The sequence below is a fragment of the Mobula birostris genome, chromosome X (genome assembly GCF_030028105.1).
Source record: "Mobula birostris isolate sMobBir1 chromosome X, sMobBir1.hap1, whole genome shotgun sequence".
NCBI classification, from domain to species: Eukaryota; Metazoa; Chordata; class Chondrichthyes; order Myliobatiformes; family Myliobatidae; genus Mobula; species Mobula birostris.
This window is the reverse complement of record NC_092402.1, coordinates 62,297,161-62,323,110: the sequence shown is the minus strand read 5'-3', so window position 1 is coordinate 62,323,110 and position 25,950 is coordinate 62,297,161. Positions and strand designations below refer to the sequence as shown.

Genomic DNA, 25,950 nt, shown 5'->3' with positions numbered 1-25,950 from the left:
TTATCACCCCCATTCTATTGATTCCATTCAGAGCAGTTTAGGTATGAACAGACAATTACTCCGAGCCCATAAGCCCTGGAATTGACACTGGACAACATCACGGATCTTGCTGCAAAACAAAAATGAAAACAAAATGCATCCACGATATGCTGCTGCTTTCTAATTGCACTATTTTTCTTTTGCCGCCTACTCTTTTGTTTGCCAGTTTCTGATCTCTGCAAATTAGCGCGAAAAATCTAATTCTGAACAGATTTGGTCTTAAATGGATTTATTGCACAGAGAACCAGAGAACAGTGGGTTTTTAAAATTTGTCGTCTTTACAGTTTGCCATTCGGTTTCTAGGATTGGGATGTTAACGAATGAAAAAGTATCCATGATCCAAAATAACATTTTGTGACAATGGCATCAGCCTGAAGCCATTATATTTAATTTTGTAATTTTTTGTTGTATTTACAAAAAATGCATGCCGATAAAATAAAATGATATATTACAATATTTATAATATTCTCTTAAAAATTCCAACCACACCTTTCAGCATTTGCTTTGTGCTGCTTACAACATAGCCTGTACATATATGTGTGACTCTGTTTTATACATCGTTTTCTACTAACGAGGGAAGCTAACGAGGGAAGAAAACATGAATCCTCATTTAGTTGTCATCCGGCGCAGGATGACAAGAAGTGAAAATGAAATGAAGCTGCACGGTCTGCCACTTGCACTCAGCACTGTGACTTGGCGTGCGAGTTATATTTATTTCTTTTTTTAATTAATTTTTTTAAACAAATGTGATTATTAGAGAAAAAACATTATATGTGACTACAGAAGCAAGAAAAACATGCATCAAAGTGCCAACTGCAAACCATCACTGATGAAGATGTAAATGTTTGTTTTCTTTTTAAATGATATTGGAAATTCAAAAACTGTATCAACTTGGATTAATACACATCTTGGTGCTGCGTATACTCTGTTATCCAGTACCCAAAAATTGCACCACAGAGATAAATTGCCATGTACACAGCATTCCTTACCTCCGTATAAAATGTCTACTCTGCAATATGAAGGTGATTAATCAATACTGCAAGATACAAATGAACGATTTTTAAAGCCCTAGTTTTGGTTTACATTGAAATTTAAATACAACAAGCCATTCTTGTATTTTAATTTTCCCCTTTGAGGAGGATACAGAGCAGCAATTTATGTGCAACAATGGCTGTATGTTCAGAACATTAGCTATTAAACATACACACAACCCCCCTTTTTTGTTACTTCTACTGAGGTTGGATGAATGATTCATTAAAGAGTTTGTAAATACTTGAAGGGCACGATATTAGGCTGTCCCCCAATATAGTGTATGTTTTTCAGTGGAATGCCTCAGCCATAAGACAAAACCACTGGGTGGACAAAGTACTTGTGTCTGTGGCCTATGACTCTACATGCATGATTTCTGATCACAGCATGCTATCATGCAAATCATTTCTATGCATTGAACGAGCACAATTTTTTTGGAATCGGTCTGAGCAAGTCCCCCTCAGTCCGAAAATAAAACCCACGTACCTCCCCTTATCCCCAAACAACATGAAGCCCATGTAGAAAAATATGCAGATATAAGAAAGAAACCATGACTAAAAATAAAGGCATGGGCTAAATGTTACATTTGCTGAACAGATCATGGAAGGAGGCAACCATAATTTTGCATGGTCAAACAAACCTTGGTATTGTTTTTTTTTGTCTGAACGAGTGAACTAAAATGAGAAAATAAAACCTCTGTCTGACCCCCTTGGCAATGTACTGATCCTAGCAGCCATAGTTTGTCCTTTGTTGCAGTGACTGCCAAAATATAGTAGATGCAGTAACCACCTGTTGGAGTTTATTGAATCCCCTTTGCTGTACAGGGTCCTAGTGTCATGAGAGGGGAAGGTCACTGCCGTCTAGGCAACAACTGTATATTGTAAGCAGATTATGTTTGGTATAGATCTCTAACTGAGAGTTCTTTTTGTTCTAGAAATTGGGTCACTGTTCTGCATTGATATATATATATATTTATATATATCTATATACTTTAAGTCTGTAAACAACATTTGCTTTCAAATGGAATTTTTTTCACAACTTAGATTCCCTGATGTCTTTTTGGTTGTTTCTGCCTTTATCATTGCCTTTTCGATCCTTCTCTTGTTTCTCAGGCTTAGTTACACTGTCGTACGATGGCAGTGATGCAGTGGAAGGAGTTCCTTCCTTTTTTTCTTGATTGGTGTTACCATTCTCATTTGCATGCCCTCCTGATTTAGTATATGGAAGTCTTCCTTTGGTGGTGATCTTTCGCCTCGCCAAATGTGCCCTATAAGCCCGCTGAATAATGATGGCGCAAACTTCTTCGTGCTTGCGTCGAAGCGTGGTCGTGATTGGCTCGTAGGATACCTTGGAGGGATTCGACGCCACAAACCTCTCCTCCATCTGTTGCCGAAGAACATCCATTTCTCCGCTCTCACCCAGCACACGCTTGGTAAATGCAAACAAGATATCCAAACAATGAATCCTATCTCCGCTCACCATGGGCAAGTCCATGGCAATGAGTTCTATGTGATTGGGTTTAGGAACTCTAAGGGGTGCTTCCAAAGTATCAGCAAAGTCAGATAACTTGTTGTACTCAATGAACTGTGTGGCATCCGGGTCAAACTTCTCCCAGATTTCATAGAATGTCTCAAAGTCATCCTCACTTAATGGTTCAGCGCTCTCCTCTGTAGCCACGCTGAAGTTCTCCAGAATAATGGCAATGTACATGTTCACAACAATCAAAAATGATATGATGATGTAACTGACAAAGAAAAATATTCCCACAGACGGATTGCCACAGTCTCCTTTAACAGCAGTGCCTGGGTTCTCCTTTTCAATGTCACAATCTGGTGGTCTGTTTAAGATTGGCAAGAGTAAACCATCCCAGCCAGCAGATGTAGTGACCTGGAACAAGCAGATCATGCTGTTGCCAAATGTTTCAAAGTTAAACATATCATCGATACCAGCTTCTTTCTTGACGTACGCAAAATTAGACATTCCAAATATGGAAAAGATGAACATGACCAAAAACAACAGAAGGCCAATGTTGAACAAGGCCGGCAAAGACATCATTAAGGCAAACAATAGCGTTCGGATTCCTTTGGCTCCTTTGATCAGACGCAAAATACGACCAATTCGAGCCAATCGAATTACTCTGAATAGTGTTGGTGACACAAAGTACTTTTCAATTAGATCAGCCAGGAACATTCCTAAGGAGACAGAAGAGATTTTATTAACAGTTCTGCTTTAACGCAATTAATCCCTAACAAATGAAACACATTGCAATAAACTAATGATTAGGGCAGTCCATGCAAGAAAAGCTTGTGAAATCTGTTTACGAACTTTCTCACTTCATATCATTAATGATAAAACAATGTATTAACTGCACAGACAGAACATCAAACCTTAATGCATATTACAGCTTTGGAAGTAATGTGGGTTAAGTATTGATGAAGTTCAGATGACAACAACCTCAAAAACTTTGTTGCAATGGAAATTTTTGTGAAAAAATGGACCAATTTTAGGCTTCAGGGCAATATTTTATGTTTACATTTTTCAATTCACAGTTTATCCAAATTTTATCCTAATTTATTTAGTCCTAATTTTTAATTAGGATTACAGCCTAATCCTCAAGCCCCAATAAATCTGAAATGTTTCCTTCCTATATTTGTTCTGCAGTGGCTTTCCGTATATTTCATATGGAAAAAAAAATATCCCGGACAGCATCCCTGGTATTTTCTCAGATGTAAATAATTTGGAATGTGTTATATCCTGGAATATAAACTCCAAATTCAAATGATTGTCTTCCAATCTGTGCTAAAAGCATTAAAACTATACCAGGGTGGAGGTCAGAGTTCTTGATGACACTACAGGAAAATGTTCAGATTGACTGTGTCTTCTGAAGCCCAACTCCTTCCTCTCTTCCAGAATTGCACAACAAAACCAATAGTCATTTACATTTGAATATAAAACAAAGGTCACTTGAGTACCACAATGTAGCCAACACTTGCAAAATTAGAGGCCAGCAAATACAATTTCCTTCATAATTGGAGAGAAGAAAACTGTTGTGCACGTGCAGAACTTATTCACTAGTGGTTCAGGAGGTTAAAGAGAAGATCAAGTTCCTCAAGCCTAGTTTTGTGCCTATTTTTTGTTTAACCTTCATGGAGAATGTGGCAGTTCAACAAACAATTCCTATTTTGCATCAACAACAGTAACATAGATGCTGGGTTGGGACCAATTTCTTTGTCATTGGTAATGTAATGCTAGTAAGCAAGTAGCTCTCTTCTGACACATTTTCCCTCAATTTTAAGTGCTACATTAAACTTTCATAAGCACCAACTGGCTGCCTTCCGAACACAAAGGCGGTTACCAGACTGAATACCTATAGGATAAGGGTCTGTTACAGAGACAAGTTCTTCACCCTACTACATCCATGTTGGACTCCCCTCTTATCCCTCAATAAAAGGATGAGTGTAAAATTAGTGTTACATTGAATCCAGTCAGTTTCCCATGAGGAAAGAGTTAGATTTATCTTGCTTCTAATGCTTTTATGTTTTTGGAAAACATATTTTATACATTTGCTGTTGTGGCTTTTCATTGTGTGCATGACAGTGAAAGAACATTAAATGCCTTTGACTCAAGATCAAGCACTCCCACATTACAGCACAGGTCAAATTCAGTGCCAGAGTCTGTCCAACATGGTTTAACAATTCATCTTAATCTCAGCTGCAATGTAGTGTTGGATTATCTTCAGGTGGGCGACTTTCATCTAAAAATCTAATTTAGATTCAAACCTGGAGATGAAAGGCAAGACAAACTTGTGAAAAGTTACAACAGAATCCAGCCTGTCCTTCAAATATCTAATATTTAACCACATTCTCACGACAGGGTTGTGTAGCATTGGTATATAGTTTTTTTTTTGCTTTTCTCGTTTTGTAATGATTGCCCTTCCTGGCACAATTATCCCTGCAATTGGGAGGTTACTGGCCCAAAACAATTGGGTTAACTATTATTCTGCTTTGATTAAATTATGGGTGCACTGTTGGACAAACATGGGCTTTTCATTTATTAAACGTAAAGACAATGATCTTTCGGTATCATTACTTACCCACAATGGAAAGGATCACAACCACAAAGTCAAATATATTCCACCCAATTGTGAAATAGTAATGCCTCAGTGCAAAGAGTTTAAGTACACATTCACTTGTGAAGAAAATAATGAAGATAAAGTTGATCCAGTACAGAATAGTTTCACTCTCTTTGCTTTGATCATCTGTTTCCACCATCATTGTTACCATGTTGAGGCAGATTAGGATCATGATGACAATGTCAAAAACCTGTTGAGTGACAAAGTCATAGACTCCACCCTGGATTATGTTCTACAACAAAAAAAACACAAACACAGAATGAATATTATAGAAATAGAATAGCAAATTAAACTAAATTTCTTCTGTAAATTATCCAGATTCCCCCAGTTTTCTGCCTGTCCATATGTCAGTTTAAAAGCCTCTTAAACACCACTATTGCATCTCCTTCCCACCATCTTACCTGGCAGCCTGTTCCAGCCACCTACCACTCTCTGTGTAAAGAAAAGCTTGCATTGCACACCTCTCTTAAACTTCCCCCTCTCACCTTAAAAGCATATCCTTGATTGCCTTGCAAAGAGCTACATAACATTCTTTGTTTTTGTCATCTAGGAAAAAGAAACTTTGATTTCAGGTTAAAAAAAGTGATTCACACCTTTACTGAGGAGGAGGGATGAGAAGGGTTGGAGGTGAGGAGAGGGCAGAAAGGAGAGGAAGAACCATACCACAGCTTTCCCCAACATCATGTTGGGGCTGACGATAATAAAATACTTAGATGGAATTACAAAATGGATCAAAAATGATATGTGCTTGTCAAGCTTTTGAACACAAGTAATGCTTTGCAAAAGCAAGCTTAAAATTGTGCCTCAAAACTTCAGGCACCAGAGGAGTTGTGCTAAATGGGTGCACCAGGAGTCAGCTAAGACTTTAATCACATCCCAAGCTCCGATGCACTGTACGTGTCTAGCGCTGGAAGCGTAGCGACTGATATTATTTGATAGACAAGGTCAAGTTAGGGGAGAAATGGTAACTGTAAATCTCGGGGGTCTGTGTTGTGGTTGGCATCTGGTGGCCAGGGATGGTGGAGGGAAAGTGTTGGGGGTGGCAGTGGGCACCAGGACCCAGTGACTTGGTAAACAGGAAGTGGAACAGGGTTGGTCTTTGAGACAGGTTGCTCAAGGTGGCGCCGAGCTGTGACCGCCATTGAAGTCGAGGCTCAGTTTTATTTGTTTTTTTAAATTTTTTTGGGGGGGGGTTCATGGGCTGGTTTTGGGGACAGAGTGGGGAGTAAAGGGTCAGGTTAAGATTTAGGGACAGGAATTTGAGGAATTAGGGGATAGGCTGGAGTCTTTAGTCTCTGTCCTGCAGACTGAGGGTCAAATACCAAGTACAGAAGCCAAGGCCCATTGACCAGAGCCCGGGGTCTTTGAACCTCTGCAAGACTGCTGGGGTAGCCGAAGGCCTAATATCTGCATGCCAATGTCCAAATCTGAGTCCAATTAAGGCTGGAGATGGAAGAAGGCTGCCTGTCTTGGGGATAAGAGGTGTGTGTGTGTGTGTGTGAGTGAGTGTGAGTGTGAGTGTGAGTGTGAGTGTGAGTGTGAGTGTGAGTGTGAGTGTGAGTGTGAGTGTGTGTGTGTGTGTGTGTATATATGTGTGTGTGTGTATATATATATATATATAGTTCCGTGTTGTCTTGCCGAGCACCGTGCGTATGCTATGATGGGGCCAGAATGTGTGGGGACACTTGTGGGCTGCCCCAGCACACATTTGGGGGTGTTGTTTTTTTTAAGACAAATGGCACATTTCACTGTAAATTTCAATGTATGCGTGATAAATAAACTTGAATCTTGAATGTGGGTTTGCCGCAGGTGAGCAGGCATGCATATGGTGATCAAGGCCAACACCATGCAGTGTGCTGGGGTCGGGCATGACCAAAACACTATGTGGTGGAGTGGCTTTTATTGGCATTGGGGTCAGCAGGTTCAGTGGAAGCAGGGGAAGAAGTCAAGAATCAGGAGGCAGTGGATAGGATAGGGGAGGGTTATTGTCCAATGGCAGAAGATAAGTAATTCACTTACCTGTCAGATATTCCAGACCAGCACTGTGGTGGTTAAACCAAGTCATCCCAGGAATGGCTAAGGGGTGAAAGTGTAGTCCAACTTTCCCCACAGCCATCCAAAAGGAAATTGCATGGGGGAATAATATCATCCCCTATGCCCTGATAGGCAAATGGTTGATTTAGTTCAAGAAGGGACCGGTCAAATTTGGGGAAACTACGTCAACAGTTCATTGGGGAAACAAGTTCGATTTTCAATTGCATAACACTGGAAAAACACATCATGGGACAGAATTTCTCAGTATGGATGCCTAAACACTGGATTTCACCCCCATTTTGTTATGTTGAGCTTGCATGTACCCAAATGGATGGTCCATGCACATGCAAAAAAAAAACCCGACTTGCAGATCACATCTTGAATATTCAATTTTTGTCAGGAAATGAAGAAATGGCTGCACATCAGCTAAAAACATTGGATGGACGATCAAACATACTGAGGTAAACTGTGGCTGGATTACACAGTCAAACTTCCAGAAAGTCAGGAACTTGCTCTGGAAGGTTCAATGGTGCAGTCTGACGTGAACATCAGCTTTTATGCTCAATTTGTGCAGAAAAATATCATTCATAAATGGGTTTGATTTCTCAGTATTCCAAAACATAGCCATCTGGTGTGCAGTCTAAACAATCATCTATTTTATACAGAACAAACCATTCTGAGAACTGAAGCAGTGATTTCAGAAAATTACAGCCAATAGATTCCTCCCCCTTCATAATCCAAATAGGAAAAGAGTTAGAACAAGTCTTATTTTCACATAATAGTCCCTATTAAAGTTACAACAACTGCCTGCAATATTACTGAATTTTGACAATTGTCAGCAATCTTATTTTCACTGTCATGGAATTATTCGTGCTTAATTGATGAAGAACAACTCTGGTACATTCCTCACCAGTTCCATCAATGGTTTGTTGTACTTGTGTAGTACTTACCAATGGCCTTGGAATGGGCTTCTGAGGCTTCTTGGACCCCAGCTTTTTCATTGCATTGTAATATTTCTTTTGTTCTTCTGTCATAAAGATATCCTGACCTCCAAAGTATAGAGAACAAAGAAAAACTGGTTACAATCTTCAGAATTTTACCTTGCATATATTCTCATTTGCTTTCCCACTCACACCTTGTTAAGCCAGTGATTCTTGGCTGGAGTGCAGTTGGTCAGATAATTATCTAATGGGTATTTATTGGGCTCAGAGGCAGGACAGCAAGGGGTGCTGGACTACTAGGCTGCTGATCATTTCAATTCCATTTTGAGCTATGCTAGCTAATATTATTAAATAGCTCTCTCACCTCGGGTAACAACATCGTCCCCTTGAACAACTAGCATTAACCACTTTCTCAGAAGATATCAAATCTTGCTTTCTAGTCATTACCATCTACTGTCCCTCTCTAATGTTCTTTTGTTTCTAAAATACCTAACTATACTATTGTCTCTAAATATGTTGATCTTTTCTACTGCAATGTGAAGCTTCCCAATTAGATTTCTGACCCTGTCTCAGCATTCTCTACTCCATCGACATCTCTCCTCTATTGTTAAGGCGATGACTCAAAAAGGCAGCATCGACCATTTAGGACCCTCACCACCCAGGACATGCCCTCTTCTCAGGGAGGTGGTGCAGGAGCCTGAAGACTCGCGCTCAATGTTTTGGAAACAGCTTCTTCCCCTTTGCTGTTGGATTTCTGAACAACTCATGAAGCCATGAATATTCCCTCATTGTTCCTTTTTTTTTTTGCTTTTTTTTTGTTATTTATAGTAAAATTATGGCTTGCACTATACTGCTACTACAAAAATAAAATATACGTGAGTGATAATAAACGCGATTCAGATACAGATGTTCAAAGGAAATGACTTAACCTGACTACTCTTATTAGCCACAGCACTTGTTTCTTTTTCCAACCTCATACTATTACTTCTGCAGTCTCAAAAGGATCTAAATTTGGGTCCCTTTTCATCTACGTGCTACCATTAGTAACTTCACTCAAAGACGTAGTTAACTTTCCCAAGATGGATGAGTGGAAGTTGGAGGAGGATTGGATCAGGATCAGCCGTGATGCTCCCTGTGGTCCAATCTCTCACTACGGTTTTATACACAAATAATCACTACTTGGGCAAGATTCAGAGGTGGTCCCTGTGGAATCAAAACCCAAAAAGTCGTCCAGTGACCTGAGATGAGAGGGGACAATGATTTGGCAGTGACAAGACAAAAGAAAATGAGTCAATTCAGCATGGGTCTTTAGTCACCTGATATGACAAATATATATTAAGTATTCACATATAATTAGAATAATTCTGAAGATATTGATAACAATAATTTTTGATATTTGCACACTGACGTCCAAATGGATAAGTTGTCTCAAGCATCTGTTATAAAGAAAGTTAGAGATCGTTATTGGAATTTTCTCATGCAAAAGAACTTATCTTTTTCTTCTGTTGGTTGAAGTTGTCAATGATGACACCAATAAAGAGGTTCAATGTGAAGAACGATCCAAAGATGATGAAGATCACAAAATATATGTACATGTAGATGTTGTCCTCATAGAATGGCTGTTCTTCAACCTAAAACAACAAGAAATTATTAATCATCTTGCTGCACAATAACACTCTACAGGGGTTAGTGACTTACCTTATAATATCCCACCAACCATACGTCTGGACCATAATGGAATACTCCCCAATTGTGGTTTTAAGAATTTTTTTTTTCCCCGAACAGCAGGTAAGCAACTTTACTGCCTACATAAACTGGGTATTGAGCAGCCCTTGGGCTATCTGTTCTGGAGAAGCCTAACTGGGACCAATGGAAGCTTCCAAAGTTATCGGGAAGCTAGTTCTTTTCTGTAGAGGTCAGAGGAGACATGCTGCTCCTGGCTCCATAGATGCTCTGGTAACCAATACTGATACACCCCTGCCACCCTTCAGTTCCGTGCTCACCGTCTCGATCCTCGATCCCTGACACGTCCCCACCACCTCAAAATGCCACTGAGCTACCTCAGCCTGAATTGCCTCTGACCACCACTGGCTAAAGCAAATTCCTTCTGCCAGTTTAATTTAGTTAATATAATGCTGAACAACAGCACATTCAAATTTCTTCTGACAGTATTTATCGCAGGCTATCAAGAGACTGGGAGTTCTTAGACAGTAATTTACTGAGCAGAGTTATATGGTTCTGCATATGCTTGAAGTGCAGAGTGATCGGAGTGTTGTCATGCATAATTCACAGAAGGCTGACACAAGGGCTTCTGCAGATGTTGGAAATCATGAGCATCACACACACACACACACACACACACACACACACAGAGTGCTGCAGGAACTCAACAGGTCAGGCAGCATCCAAGGAAATAACTGAACAGCTGATACTTTGCACTGAGAACCTTCAGTTTTGATTTATCAGTCCAGTTCATTTTCTTCCATGGATTTTGCTGCCTGGCCTGCCGAACTCCTCCAGCATTTTGTGTGCATTATTCACTAGAAGGCTGGTGTGCAGGTACTGCAAACATTGAGGGAAGTTTGCAGAAAGTTACCTTTTATGGCTAAGGGAATTGAGTAGGGAGTTTATGCTTCAGTTATATAGGGCATCAGTAAGAGCGCAGTTAGAGTACTATGTATGGAATTGACCTACTTACTTAGGGGAGAATGTTCCTAACTTTGAAAGCAGTTCAGAGGAGGTTTTAAAACGCAAACAACAGGAATTCTGCAGATGCTGGAAATTCAAGCAACACACAAAGTTGCTGGTGAACACAGCAGGCCAGGCAGCATCTCTAGGAAGAGGTACAGTCGACGTTTCAGGCCGAGACCCTAAGAGTTTCGGAAGGAAGAGAGTTAGCTCTTCCTTCAGTTAGTCCTGACGAAGGGTCTCGGCCTGAAACGTCGACTGTACCTCTTCCTAGAGATGCTGCCTGGCCTGCTGCGTTCACCAGCAACTTTGATGTGTGTTGTCAGAGGAGGTTTGATGGACTGATAATTGGGAATGATGTCACAATGAAACCACTCTCAGGTTGAAAGAGCAACACTTCATAATCCATCTGGGTAGAGGGGTAGAGTCCAAACTGATGACATGAACATGGATTTCTCTATCTTCCGGTAATTTCTTCCCTCCTCCTCCTTTTTTTATTTGTCATTCCGGCTCTCCTCTTACCCATTCCTTTCTCCTTACCTGCTGATCACCTTCCACTGGTACCCCTTCTCCATCATTTTCTCCCATGCTCCTCTCTCCTATCCTATCAGATTCCTTCTTCAGCCCTTTACCTTTTCCACCTATCACCTCTCAGCTTCTCACTTCATTCCCCCTCCCCCACCAGATTTCATCTATCACCTGCCTGTTTGTGCTCCTTCCCTCCCCCGCCTTCCTCCTCATTCTGGCTTCTTCCCCTTTTCTTTCCAGTCCTGATGAAGGGAGTTGGCCCCAAACGTCAACAGTACATTCCCCTCATTAGATGCTGCCTGACCTGCTGAGTTCCTCCCGCATTTTGTGTATTGCTCTGGATTTCCAGCATCTGCAGGATCTCTTGTGTTTATGATATTGAGAATGGGCAAGTTGTCTTCAGAAGACAAATTTGACAGACTGTGCACGGACTGGAAGGGCCGAGATGGCCTGTTTCCGTGCTGTAATTGTTATATGGTTATACAATAGCTACGGAAGAAAGACGACTTGAATAAGAGACAAGATCATGACAGGTATTGACATCGTGATGTAGATTGGGTTTTTCCTGTTTCAGGAGAATCGCAAACTAAAGGGGTCACTGTTTAAAAATAAGGGATCAGTCATTTAACAGAAAAATATTGCCTCATCTTCAAGGGATAAATACCATTCGAACTCTTCTCCAAAGAGCAGTGGAAGCATAATTTTCAAAACATTTTTGGACAGAATTAGATAGATTCTTCATAAGGTGGTGAAAGGTTACCAGAGATAGGTTAATGCAGAATCAAGGTTAAGAATTGGAACAGTTTATAACCTATTTACTGGCAAGGTGGGCTCATCCTTGTTCCTAATTGGCCTGATTGTGTGTCTATGCATATATTTGTTAACATTGTTGGAAGTAAGCAAGTACTCAAATTGAAGACTCGAGTTAACATGCATAATGTGTTATTCCTGCTTTTCTTTCTGATGGATGGTCTTGGATCCGTGGAATCACTTTGGACACAGGCCCTTGAAGAGGCATTGCTTCTGGATATTTTGTCTCTGCATGAAAGGTGTTCTGCTGCATGACATTGATATCCTTGGGGAGTGGGTGGGGAACAAAGGTGCAAGAGGAGATCTTTGCTCTGCAGTAAATCAAGACAGGATCCAACAGCAGCACAGACCAACTGAAGGAACTTGACAGAAGAATATAACTGTTTGGGCAGCAGTTTGGAAGTAGACATAGAGGTGCAGGAAGTGAGATAATTTCCACTGTGAGGCTGGGGGATTGAGACATGTTAGAGCACGAGGAGGTCTCTGACCCCCTGAAAGAGACCGTTTCCCTAGAGATTGGAAGTGTGTGGATCTGCAAGGTCTAGATGTCCAAATGATGTGAGACCTGAAGAAATCCACAAAGTTAAGGAATTAAAATTAGTCTGCACTTGTCATGATGGAAATGAAAATAATCAATCCTGACAAGTTCATCCCCTTAAATTGCTTACTCCTGAAAAACAAAATCACAAGGCAGTTTACAAGTCAGGGGTGTCAAGGAACAACTAAGAGATTGAACTACTGAATTGAATCTGATGAATTAATATAGCAAAGATGTAAGCAAAAAGGCTACTAAAGAGAAAACCACAGTAGATCGAGGCTTGTTAAGTAGACCAAGGTGACATCAATATCCTGTACATTTCCAGAGTGTCACTCAGATTATATTTCTTTGTTATATTATTGGTGCTCAGTTTATTTTCAGTCTATGAACACTGGCCTACCTGCAAAACAAAATTGATGCAATTGCCATCAATAAACACACAACTGCTCAGTAACAGGGATATTTATAAGGGGAACCACATTAGAAATCAACAACATTGGTTCATGGATAACAGCATTACAAAATACCTGGTGTTCACTTCAGTGTTTGTATCGTGTACTGCTATCTGATGGAACAACATTCATGTCAGCAGGCACAGACTAAGCTGAACAACACCGACAATGTTCTTCAACGCTGAGCAAATGGCTTCAAACCTTTCCCTCTAGAGCAGGGGTTCCCAACCATTTTTATGCCATGGACCCTTACAATTAACTGAAGGAGCTGTGGTTGGAAACCTCTGCTCTAGAAATGGAACTGCAGTCTGTTAAGCAATCAGTACCCATGTGCAAACCCTCAAACTGCGTGCCAACCCATCACACAAGCACGGGCACAGGTACAAGCAATCGAAAGGGATCTGCCAGCTCTCTGGAGTGGGAGCACAGTCACAAGAGTCAGTTAGAAAACCTGCTTAATAGAAATTTGGCAAATATTATTAGCCCTGGTTAGCATCCAAGGGGTCAAAGCTTTAATGGAGATCAGCGTTTGCACAAACCATTTGTTCATGTGGACCACGCTCAGGAAAAAAAAACCTCTACAGACGTACTGTTGAAAGTATCCAGATTTGATAAAGCAATTCGAATGGGCAGGAAGCAAGAGGTTGCAGAGAGTGGTGGACTTAGCCCAAGGTATTATAGGTTCATCTCTCCCCACCATTGGTAGTATCTGCATGTCTCAAGCAGGAAACATCTATCAAAGATTCCCCCCCCCCCCCTTCCCCCCAAGCCTAGGCCAGGCCATCTTCTCACAGCTACCATTGGGCAGGATGTACAGAAGCTGAAGTCCCACACCACCAGGTTCAGGAACAGCTACTTCCCTTCAACTATTTGGTATTTGGTTCTTGAACTGACCTGCACAACCCTGATCACTACCCCAGTAGAGCAACACTGACTACTTTGCACTACAATGGACCTTTTTTGGTCCTAATTGTGCTTTTTCTTGTAAATTTTGTGCATAATTTATGCTTAATGCATTTATAATGGCTGATTATCTGATGCTGTTGCCTGTGATGCTGCTGCAGGTAAGCTCATTGCACCTGTGCACACATGTGACACACACAAAATACTGGAGGACTCAGCAGGTCAGGCAGCATCTACGTTTCCGGCTGAGAACCCTTCATCAGGACTGGAAAGGAAGGGGGAAGATGCCAGAATAAGGTGGTGGGGGAGGGAAGGAGTACAAGCTTGAGGCCAGGTGAGGGGAATGTAGATGAGTGGGGGAGGGGTGATATGTGGAACAGAGAAAGGGCTGAAGAAGTAATCTGACAGGAGAGGAGATTGGACCATGGGAGAAAATGCAGGATGGAGGAGGAGGAGGAGCACCAGGGGGAGGTGACAGGCAGGTGAGAAGAGAAGAGGCAAGAGGAGAGCCAGAATGGGGAATGTAAGGGGGGAGAGGGGAAAGAAAGAGAAATTACCAGAAGTAGATGACCCCAATAGACTTGCAGATAAAGTGTTACCTCTAGTGTAGGAACTCTTGCAGGGATAAGTGCCAGGAGGGAGGGGCGATTGAACAAGGGAATCACTTCATATACATATTCACAAGTTCACGTGTACATGGACTTGCACGCACATACGATAATGAACTCTGTTTTGACTTCCTGACTTTGAACGCAGCTTGCAAGCTAACGGACAATTGTAGAAGGTCTCACAATACTGATCTGCTCATTTCTGGTCTGTGATGATAAGCATCATCTACAGGCCTTCACCAAGAACAATTGCATTATTGAAGCATGGAATTGCAAACTTAACTACACTGAAAATAATGGAAATTAGATCACTCATTTCCTTTGGTCACTTATGGTATTTCAATTAAGTCATGATGAGCTATACTTCAGCTTCACCCACCTTTACCTTATACTTGACAAAGACATAATAAACTTGATCTTAAAAATTCCTTTTGCCTCAAGATCCATAGATCTGGTTGGAAAATATTAGATTTCCAGATGTCCTTGCATAAACGTGCTTCCTGCTTTTGTACGATAGGGTTCCTATTCTAAACTTGTGCTCATTAATTTACACAACTGAGGCATCGTGTTCTTTCCACTGCACCATCCGCCACAAGCGGGTCTTCCCAGCGGTCAATCATTTTAATTCCCATTCCAACGTGTCAATCCATAGCCACCTCACATGCCAAAATGAGGACACTTTCAGGGTGCAGGAGCAACACCTTATATTCTTGTCTGGGTACCCTCCAACCTGATGGCATGAATATTGATTTCTCCTTCCAGTAAACAACTCCCCCCACCCCCCCTCCTCTATTCCCCACCATTAGCTTTTACTTCTCATCTGCCTATTATTTCCCATTGGGTCCCCTCCCCGTTCTCCTAAAGTCCACTCTCGTCTCCTATCAGCTTGTGACCTTTCCCACCTACCCGGCTTCACCTATCACCTTCCAGCTAGCCTCTTTCCCCTCCTCCCACCTTTTTATTGCGGGATCTTCCCCCTCCCTTCCCTGTCCTGAAGAAGGGTCTCGGTTCGAAACATCAACTGTTTACTCATTTCCATGGATGCTGCCTGACCTGCTGAGTTCCTCCAGCATTTTATGTATTGCTCCGGATCCAGCTCTCTAAACGTTTATCAATGTCCACTATGTGAACATTGAGATGACAACAAACAATCTGCTGGAGGAACTCAGCAGGCCGAGCAGCAACAATGTGTGTGGGGGGCAGTGTTGGTGGAAGGAATCGTTGACACTTCAGATTGAAGCTCTGCATCAGGGCTCTTTGGCCAAAGCAGCCTTAGAGCAATGTGGTCTCCAGTTAACTTTCACGTTAAAGATTAGCTCTATTTGTCACCTGTACGTCAAAACATCGGAACACAGAGTGAAATGTGTATTTTGTGCCAACAACCAACACCGGGGATGCGTAGGGGGCAGCCCGCAAGTGTTGCCATGCTTCTGGCACCAATATATCAGCATGCCATAACTTACTAACCCTAACCCACGTCTTGTCTTTTGGAATGTGGGAGGAAACCAGAGCACTCGGAGGATATCCACGCAGTCATGGGGAGAACGTAAAAACTCCTTACAGAGAGTGGCAGGAGTTGAACTCCAATCCTCCATTTGCTGGTGCTGTAAAGCAGTGATGCTACTGTGCTGCAAACTGCACCGTACCATGCCCATCGATAACATAATCAAGTGCCTCTACACTGTTTCAAATGGAAGTGGCATCAAAAATGGGTTTAAGGACAGAGGGGTAATTCTTTAAAGGAATGCTGAGGGGCATATTCCCCACCCCCCCAACAACCACACAGAGGGTGGTGGGTAGAGGGAACAAGCTGCCTGAAGCAGGTACAATCTCAGCACTTAAAAAGCATTTGGATAGGAAAGGAATGGAGGAAGGCAGGCCAAATGCAGGAAAATAGGACAAGCGTAGTTAAGCTTCTAGGTTAGCATGGACTAGTCAGGCTGAAGGGTTTGTTTTAGTGCTGTACAATTCTATAATTATGACTAAGAGGGCACAGGTTTAAGGGGAGAGGAAGGAGGGGAGGATACAATCCGAGTCAGAAATAATCACTAAATTTGAGAGCCATTTGAATAGACAAGGTATGGAAGGATAAGGACCTTGTGTGGGTAAATTGGATTAGTGTAAAGGGGCAAAATGCTTAGCATGGTTACTGTTGGCCTAAGAACCCATTCAGTGCTTTGCAAAAGTGAACAGGTGTGTCAGAAAGTTTGCAGGAAAAAGCAGTTAAAATACCACCCAGTGCAGTTGATTGAGATGGAGAGTCACGTGAAGGAGAGTTTTTGTGGTCATCAAAGCACTGTGAGGTATCAGTGGAGATTGTGAGAAAAGGGCTTGCAATAGTCTGATGTGAATGGCGTGCGCTCTCCTTGCAATTTCACTCACTTAACTGCAAACAGGAGCTGAAATTCTGGCCAACCCTTTGCCCACATATGCTTCAACTGACACCAAAATAATATACCACCCCGAGTAATAGGAGCATGCAATCAAATTTTCTGATGCTGCTGCTAAGCAAACATATCCTATAGATTCAATGCTGGTTTTCTTACAGGAATGCTATACTTCTAGGATTGACAAAAAAAGAGATGCAAGCCACGAAATTGGTTTGCGGTGGAGATATCTGTATTAAGTTAGTGATGCATGGTGGACTAATAAAGGCTTCGTACATTGGCTTCTCATGGCAAATTCCTTTTATGCATAAAGCCCAAGCTGTCATGAATAATGAAGAAGATGCCGTTGCAGAACATGTCCCCCACCTCTTCCACCCCCCCCAACAAAACATTATGGAGCAAGTGCAAGAACTTTAGGGAATTAAGAACACAAGAGGCCCACTAGGGTCAGAGAGGCTGGAGATTTCAATTAGTGTGTGATTAGGACTTTGAGGATCAGTTAGGGCCATCAGGGTAGTCACTGGGCCAGAGTCCATTGGTAAGAACTCAAGGGGGACTGCTCACTGGCCATTGGTAAGAACTCAAGGGGGACTGCTCACTGGCCTTGACAGCCTCAGACCACTGGCCTGGAAGTTGCTTTTATAAGACTCACTCATGGAAGCATCAGGCATGTTGCAGCATAAATAACCTGTGCTACACATGTGCACTTGAGGGCACTGAAAGGCCTGGAGAGAGTGGACGTGAAGCGGATGTTTCCGTTAGTAAGAAAGTCTAGGATCTGAGGGCAGAGCCTTGGAATAAAGGGACATCCCCTTAGAACTGAAATGAGAAAGAATTTCTTCAGCCGGAAGGTGATAAACTTGTGGAATTTGTTGCCTCAGACAGTGGTGAAGGCCATGTTACTGGGTGTATTTAAGGCAGAGATTAATAGGTTTTTGACTGGGAAAAAGGTTAAGGGTTATAGGGGAATAGGGTTTGGAGAAAATCAGCCATGATTGAATGGTAAAAACTGACTCGATGGGGAAAATGCACAAACTCAGCTCCTCAGGATGTCTCAGTGCAGAAATCCCGAATGCAAGATGGTCACCTTCACAAGCCAATAAAATAAAATTCCTTGGTTCAGTCCATGAAGTTATGCTGTGTGAAAGCATCTCTGATAAACACTTTATACCAGTATATACCAGTAATTCAGGATCTACAGTCAGTGCAGACATTTACAATTTATTTTGTCACCCTTACCTTTCGCGAATCAACAGCAGCATACATAATATCCATCCAACCTTTGAAAGTAGCCTGGAAAGAGCAAAATTAAAACCCAGTCAACAATGTAGTACTTTCACCTCTTCTTCTCTCTAAGTAAAAAGCTATCATTTCCTTATACACTGTCGCAGAAGTCCAACATTAATTAGTCAGAGTTAGATTAGATGGCAGAGACTCCCACCCCCCCCCCACCCCAAGGTGGAAATGTCGAATACTTGAGTGCATAGGTTTGAGGTGAGAGGGGAGGCAGGGAAGTTTAAAGATATGCAGGGCACAGACTGGTGGGTGGCTGAAACCTGTTGTTAGGGAGGTAGTGAAAGCAGATTGAACAGTAACGTTTAGAGGGAATGGGCAGAGGGGGAATGGAGGGATAGATGATGCCATGTGCAGGTAGATTGGATTAGTTTAATTTGCACAGACGTTGTGTGCTGAAGGGCCTGTTCCTGTGCTGTACTGTTCTATGTTCTATCAAGTTCCGTTGTTTCCTTTGGAAAAGGCAGGTGAATGGGGCCAAGATTAAAAAAAAATCAGCCATGATTGAATGGCACAGCAGACTCGATGAGACCAATGGCCTAATATTGCTTCTGTACCTTATGGTCTCTGTGATAAATTGGAACCATGTTACATTGATACCAGCAGGTAGCATTCTTCTGAAATTGAGTTGTCGTCACTGGTCCATTTATTGCCCACCTGATGCAGGTAAAAGCATGGTATTCCCACGGTTATTATGCTACGTAGATGTCAAGCAGAAAGAGAACTTTACTATAGCAGTAATGAAATGCAAAAGAAACTCACCACTTGCAACAACGCCAGATAACCAGCTCCCACATTATCAAAGTTGATCTTCACATTCTTCCAACGAACGTCACCATTACTCGATTCCATCAAAGCCTCACAATCAGTCTTGTTGTTTATTTCCTTGGGGAGAAACCTATGTTCGGATGTTTCATTAAAACAGAAATAATACTTTCCAGCAAAAAGGTTCACTCCCATTATGCTGAAAATGAGCCAGAAGATGAGACAGACCAGCAGTACATTCATAATGGAAGGGATGGCACCCACCAAGGCATTGACGACAACCTGCACCAGGACGCAGAAAGAAGAAAATCAATGTGAAGGGAAACTTCAGTCAGGCCACAAACCAGGGACTTTAGGTCAGGGTTTAAGCTGCTGTCACCTCACTGCATAGCTAAATACTACACCGTAGGTCCATCAACTTTGACTTTTAAGTTACAAAACTGCTTGTGTGATTGATCCAGGAATCCATAGAGATATTTGTGATCCTGACGTTTAACGGAACAACTATGGCTGTTATTTTCTTCAATAAGTTAGCTTCCATACTTCTGTTGCTCAGCTTAAACCCTGTCATTCCAATTCCACTCGGGAATAAGCGGTCAATGGTCAGGTTAATGGCTAAGCGTGCAATCTCGCAAGCTGCTTGTAAGCGGACATTCTGCAGTGGTGATTAAGATACACATGCAAATTATAGAACAGCACTTTTATGCCATTTCCTGCATACTCAAGGAACTTTAAGCTCTTTGCAATGCATATCACTAGATAGTGGGTAAAAGCACAGCTGAGTGAAATCGAGCTTTAAAACCAACTACAATAAATATTGCACGTTTTGTTCTCATTATGCTTTAAAATTATATTGTGAAACTCTAAAAATGTTAGCATGCCAAATAACTGTTATATATATATATTTTATATTTAGAGTGACAGAATGACAGTTTTTTTTAAAAAACACCCTTGGTCTCTTGGGCCATGTCCCACTGTCCCCTTTAGAGGTCAGGCACCAAGGAGGATCCAAGGTTTGCGTGCTTTGCTCCTCCATTAATGGCCACTAGAAGGTGCTCCAGGGCAGCTACAAGGGTCTCTATATCCAGATCTCCCCTCCACGTTTGTGGAAACCAACCAATCTTCTTTCTACCTTGGCACCTCTCGTAGAAGATGAGCTGAAATTGACTATTCACTCCAGAGTCCTACGACTTCAGTGTGACATATCATTATTCAAAACTACAAATTAAGTTCAGAACTTCCAAATTTCATTGAATATCTTCCATCCCTCTCTAACCTGCCTACACCACAGATCACCTATGGCAGAGATCGGCCAGGCCCTGCACCCATGTTCAATAGCAAATAATTATTCTCACGTTACATAGTCCCTTCTCTGCAGTGACACCGGGCTTCACGCTGACATTGTCCCAGCAGCATGGCTAAGACTGCAATCTTAGAGAACCCAACCCCAAGTCCTGTCACTTTAATGCCACTACAGTGGTGCTCCAACCCACTATGCCACCTGAAGTTCAAAACTTCTCAATGAACTTTATCAGATATGCAAGACAAAGTTGATGTGCATTGAAAGATATTAATATTCAATAAGCAGAAATGAAAGTAATCAGTGCATTTTACTGATGGAGTTGATGTCATAGTTTTCTCAAAGGCTTCTATTCCCCCCCCCCCCCACCAAATTTATCAAATTACTGAATGCGATTGAGTGTGACAATACATTCAATTCTGAAGTACCATTCATAAATGTACCTCAAAGCTTTTGGACTTCATGTTGGAAAAGTGATTCTATTGCTCCGTGTACCATAAAACGTAGCAGTTGCTCTCTCACTGCAGAGACCACAGCTTTCTTTTTCCCTTCTGTCATTGATGCTGCTAGACAAGCTATACTGAGATACTATACAACTAGCTCCTTGCAGCCAGCAAAAATGATGAAAATAATCAAGTAACTTGATCCAGATCAGATCGCCTGTTGAATCTGACCCTGCGTAGAACAGTAAAATTATCAAAATAAAAATGCATAATGATTTAGGGGTCCAGATATAAAAAATCATCAAAAGCCACTGCATTGGTACAGAGTGTAATCAAAAGGCCAATGGAAGATCTGTTTTTATTTCAAGATATCTAGAATACAACAGACTGGAAATTATCCTTTAAGCTGCTTAGTCCTAGGCAACATGTTTCGAAAAAAATCCTCAACTTTGGACATTGTGCAACACATTCAGCACAGTGACACTGGAGACAGAGGATTAAATGATGCAGGTAGGCTGCGTATACTTGGATTGCAGTTAAGAAAGTTAAGGGATCTTCTGATCAAGTGGTTCAGTGGAGTAGATGGAAAGACATTACTCCCTCTGTTGGGAAACACAAACAAGAGGGCTCAGTTTTAAGATTATGGTCAGCCAGTTAGGAGAGAAATTGGGAAACATTATTCCCAACTCATCCCTACCACCATCCCAAATACTCACACATGCACACATACACAAGAATTCTGGAATTCATTTCCTCAAACAACTATGGATTCTTGCTTCATTGAATTATTGATATCATTAGGTTTTTGTTAGCTATATTGGAATAAAGAGAAAAAGCAGAACAGGATATAGACCAGTAAACAATTGAATTATTACAATTGGCTACTCCTGCTCCAAAGACATGCCCAAAATGCAATTCTGGAGAACAGCTAACAATTCAAAATGATGAATATTTTATAAATCCTCACAAAGAACAGAATGTAAAGGATTACAGTGCACTGTGTTGGAAGAGTGTGCTATAAAGACCTGAAAAAAAAAGACTTGAGAATCTGAAAATATGACCCTATTATACCTTCCCAATTGTGCTCTGACATAAAGTATCTGAACTCTCACACATTTCTAAATTCAAAAGGTTTTGAATTTCATGAGCACATGCAGGTGTGTAAAAAGAAACCTACAAGAACAAATAAAATGCTGAAAATACTCAGCAAGTAGAATTGTGAAGAGAGAGAGAAAGGTCAGAGTAATGCTTCAAGCTGATTACCCCTTGGAGAATTTAGAAACCAGCCATATTTATTGCAGGGAAGTGGAGCAACAGAAAGAAGAAGGAAGTGTACACAATGGGGTGACGGTCAGGAGATGGATGACACAGAATTGTGTTGACCAGGGAAGTGTGTTGAAGCTTGTTAAATTGGCATGGGAGGCACAAATAGAGGGCGAAGAAATAAAATGTTGGAAACCTCTCGGCTCACACCAATCAGTATCATCCATTCTCTTTTGGTCTCCACCCGATCATAGATATTCCCTTTGCTCTCCCTACTCTTCCTTCTTTTCTGGAATTCAAACATGCCTACTTTCTAATTTTTAAGCAAGTACTAATGAAAGATCATCAACCTGGAATGTTAACCATTCCTCTCCCCTTAGACACCATCTGCCTTGCTGAGGATTTCCAGTACTTTGCTTTCAGTTTAGATTTACAGCATGTACAATTTTTTTTAAATTGTTAAATTTAATCCTGTTTCTTTTCTCTTACAAAAGGAATTGTCCGAACTTTGTAGGACAGGAGCCTTTGGAGATTTGAATGATGCTTGTGGGTGAAGCTAATTACACCATGGATTTAAACTGGTAGGAAAAAGTGTAACTGGACTAGCAATGCCTACTAAATGAAGTTAGCAACTGTTAGTTGGCTTTTTTTGTGTTATGAACTTTCATGGAAACTTCTAAAATGCAAAATAAATCTATAGGAACTGTTAATGAATTAAAAGAACTTTGCATCGATAATTTACCTACTTCTTTTGAAAACCCTGGAGAAGAAAGCGTCTTCTCCTGCGCAAAACTCAAACTAATTCAATAATTTTCTTGGGATAACTAAGCTTTTCTACCGCTTTATTGCAAGTCTTTGCAAAGTAATCCTTTAAGTGTTAGCTCTTGAAGTTGCAATCCCATTATCACCATCATTAAAGAAGAAGAAGAAAGCCCATAACTCCGAGTGGAGTCATTGGGACGCCGTCATGACGGCGTTTTTTTTAGCAGGCTTTCTTATTTTTATGAGGCCGAGTTGCTAGCTCAACACTCAACCCAGCACGGACAGAGAGCGTGCAAGGGAGCCAGCTGGATTCGAACTCGGGAGCCTTTGCTCCGGCGCTGATGTCACTATGCCACCAGCCAGCTACCATCATTAAAGAAGCCACTAATTCCTGACTACCTTCGTTGCTCAATTGCAATATTTTGGGATGAATCTCCCTATGCAGGCGATGGTGAAAGGTGAAGTCCGTGACTTACTGAGAGATAGACAATAGTACACCTGTCACTCAACTCCACAAGCAGTGTCCAGTCTTGCTGGAATGGGGAACAGATTGGGAATCCACACTCCCAATTACATATAAAGGCATCCGTTAGTCTTGCAAGACCATGGATCTGCGCCTGGAAAGTCTTCACTCTCCAGGGCGCAGGCCTGGGTAAGGTTATATGGAAGACCAGCAGTTGCCCATGCTGCAAGTCTCCCCTCTCCATGACACCGATGTTGTCCAAGGGAAGGGCAAGGGCCGATACAGCTTGGCACCAGTGTTGGCGCAGAGCACTGTGTGATTAAGTGCCTTGCTCAAGGACCCAACATGCTGCCTCGGCTGGGGCTCGAACTCACAACCTTCAGATCGCTAGTCCAATGCCTTAACCACTTGGCCACGTGCCCACAACTCCCCACCCCCAATTACAAGGCAAAGGCAAATCTAAGCAATTTTAATCATTTTCTTTTAATTTAATACTTTAAATGATTTCTAAGTGCTCTTAATTTTATCTTTTAATTTTGTTATAAAATGTCTCTGAATGTCAGAAATATTCAAAGATGGCTAAATTTCAAAAGAAAGATTTAATGATTAGCTTTATTTGTCACATGTACATTGAAACATACAGTGAAACATGTCATTTGCATCAAATCTAATCAGCAAGGATTGTCCTGGGGGCAGCCCGTCATACTTCCAGTGCTAATATAGCATGCCCACAGCTCACTAACCCCTACCCGTATGCCTTTAGAATGTGGGAGGAAACTGGAGCTGTAATAGCATTATGCTACAGTGCCACCCCTCTCCTGCTAAATCCCAGGGTCAAGCCATTGTCTGGCTTGAGAAGTTTTAAAAAAAAACAAAGTCTGGCCCACTGTATCCAGATTAGGTGAGAGTGCACGTGTGGAGTGAAGGTCAGATCAAGCACATTCTGCCCAGTGTTGAATTAGACATCCTTTCCATACGCCTTTTTTTTTGTAACCCCTCCTATCCATTTTGTTGATTTTATGTCCCCCTATTCACCAGGATCTGTGCTTGTTTTACACTTCTACTCAGGTGCTTCATGGCCATTTCTTTTTCAGAAAACAGATCTTTTGCCTTTTGAGGGTAGAAGTTGGTTCTTTCTAGGATTCAATACCACCTACTGATCATGTCATTTCACCCCTTAACAGATTTGCCCAACCGAGCATTGAATGTGCATCTCATCTCCGTTACATCAGACGAACCAAAATCTAGAATCATCAGGCAGCTGTTTGGTGCTTTCTTCCTTTCAGGTGCAATATTGAACTCCGTTACTATGGTCAGTCATATAAATATTGTTATAGTAACCCAATAATTAAATCTGGCTCAATTATTCAATCTGATACAGCCAGCACTTTTGCTGGTTTTGCAGAGAACTCTCCTGAATGTATTCTAGAAAGTTAGTATCTTTCTGACACAAAATAAATTAATCTAACCCTTCCCTCCTACACAACCCACAACCCTCCATTTTTCTTACGTCCATGTCTCTTAAATGACCCTAATGCATCTGCCTCTATCAGCAGCCCAGGCTGTGTGTTTCACACATCCACCACTCTGTGTAGAAAACATTCCTCTGACATCACCCTCATACTTTCCTCCAATCACCTTAAATGCATGTCCTCCGGTATTGGCCATTGCCGCCCTGGCAAAAAGGTGGCAGCTGTTCATTCTATCTATGCCTCTCAATCTTATACACCTCGAACAAGTCACCTCCCATCCTCCTTTGCTCCAAAGAGAAAAGCCTCAACTCACTCACCTTTCCTCTTTGACATTGCATTTCCATGTCCTTGTTCAAAAGTTGGTCATTTTCCCATTCTAATTCTCTGGAGACACCTTTAGAATTCAACATGGAACTGCAATTCTTCTTTCATTTTCCATATGGATAATGCTAACATATTGATGATTTCAATTCTTTGATGTCTGTACATGCATTCATTGCCAGAACTTGTCAAGCTCCTTTCTCATTAATGTGATCATATTTAGTGTATCAACAATAAATACTTTGTCTCTTGCAGTTATCAAATTGATATATTATTCTATACTTTCATCATTCATTACAGCTTCATCTTCCCTATGTGGTCTCCAAAATTCTCAAACGCATAACCAATTGTTTGGATATTGCAAAATTAGTGGTAAAATACAATGGGCAGATTCCATTCCCCATCAGCAATTATATGCCAAAAGCAACTTTTCATATTCACAGCCTTGACCATGAGCACTTTCTCAGATTTGAGAGAGAATGTCACCCACAGAAACTTCAAGTGTTCTTGGATTATTGCACATTTTATTATTTACTTTCACTCGCACCACTGAAGAGAACGAACAAGTCAGGGCACACTTCCAACCAAGAAGCTAATTATTGTGCTCCTCAACAAGCTGGCAACTACGATCTTACAAATAAGAGTGCCCAAATTTCTTTCTCATTTGAAGACGTCCAGTACTTGTTCAGAACATGTTGTTTTGAGAGGTTAACATATTGTTCTCCTGAATCACCACACTGCATTTACTGACTGACTCCAACACCCTAGACAATCCATAC

The 25,950-nt window shown here is 41.4% G+C and overlaps 1 protein-coding gene across 1 annotated transcript in view; it reads right to left on the bottom strand.

Moving 5' to 3' along the window:
- Positions 1-421: 421 nt before the first annotated feature.
- Positions 422-25,950, bottom strand: part of LOC140191801 (sodium channel protein type 8 subunit alpha-like) — a 248,703-nt gene continuing 223,174 nt past the window's right edge. Inside the window, exons 22-29 of the mRNA XM_072249577.1 lie at positions 19,145-19,429; positions 18,329-18,382; positions 9,669-9,806; positions 8,185-8,289; positions 5,162-5,432; positions 2,335-3,260; positions 806-816; positions 422-603 (exon numbers count right to left, since the gene is read on the bottom strand). Coding sequence (XP_072105678.1) covers positions 510-603; positions 806-816; positions 2,335-3,260; positions 5,162-5,432; positions 8,185-8,289; positions 9,669-9,806; positions 18,329-18,382; positions 19,145-19,429 — 1,884 coding nt within the window. The 3' untranslated portion in view covers positions 422-509. The remainder of the gene's footprint in view (positions 604-805; positions 817-2,334; positions 3,261-5,161; positions 5,433-8,184; positions 8,290-9,668; positions 9,807-18,328; positions 18,383-19,144; positions 19,430-25,950) is intronic.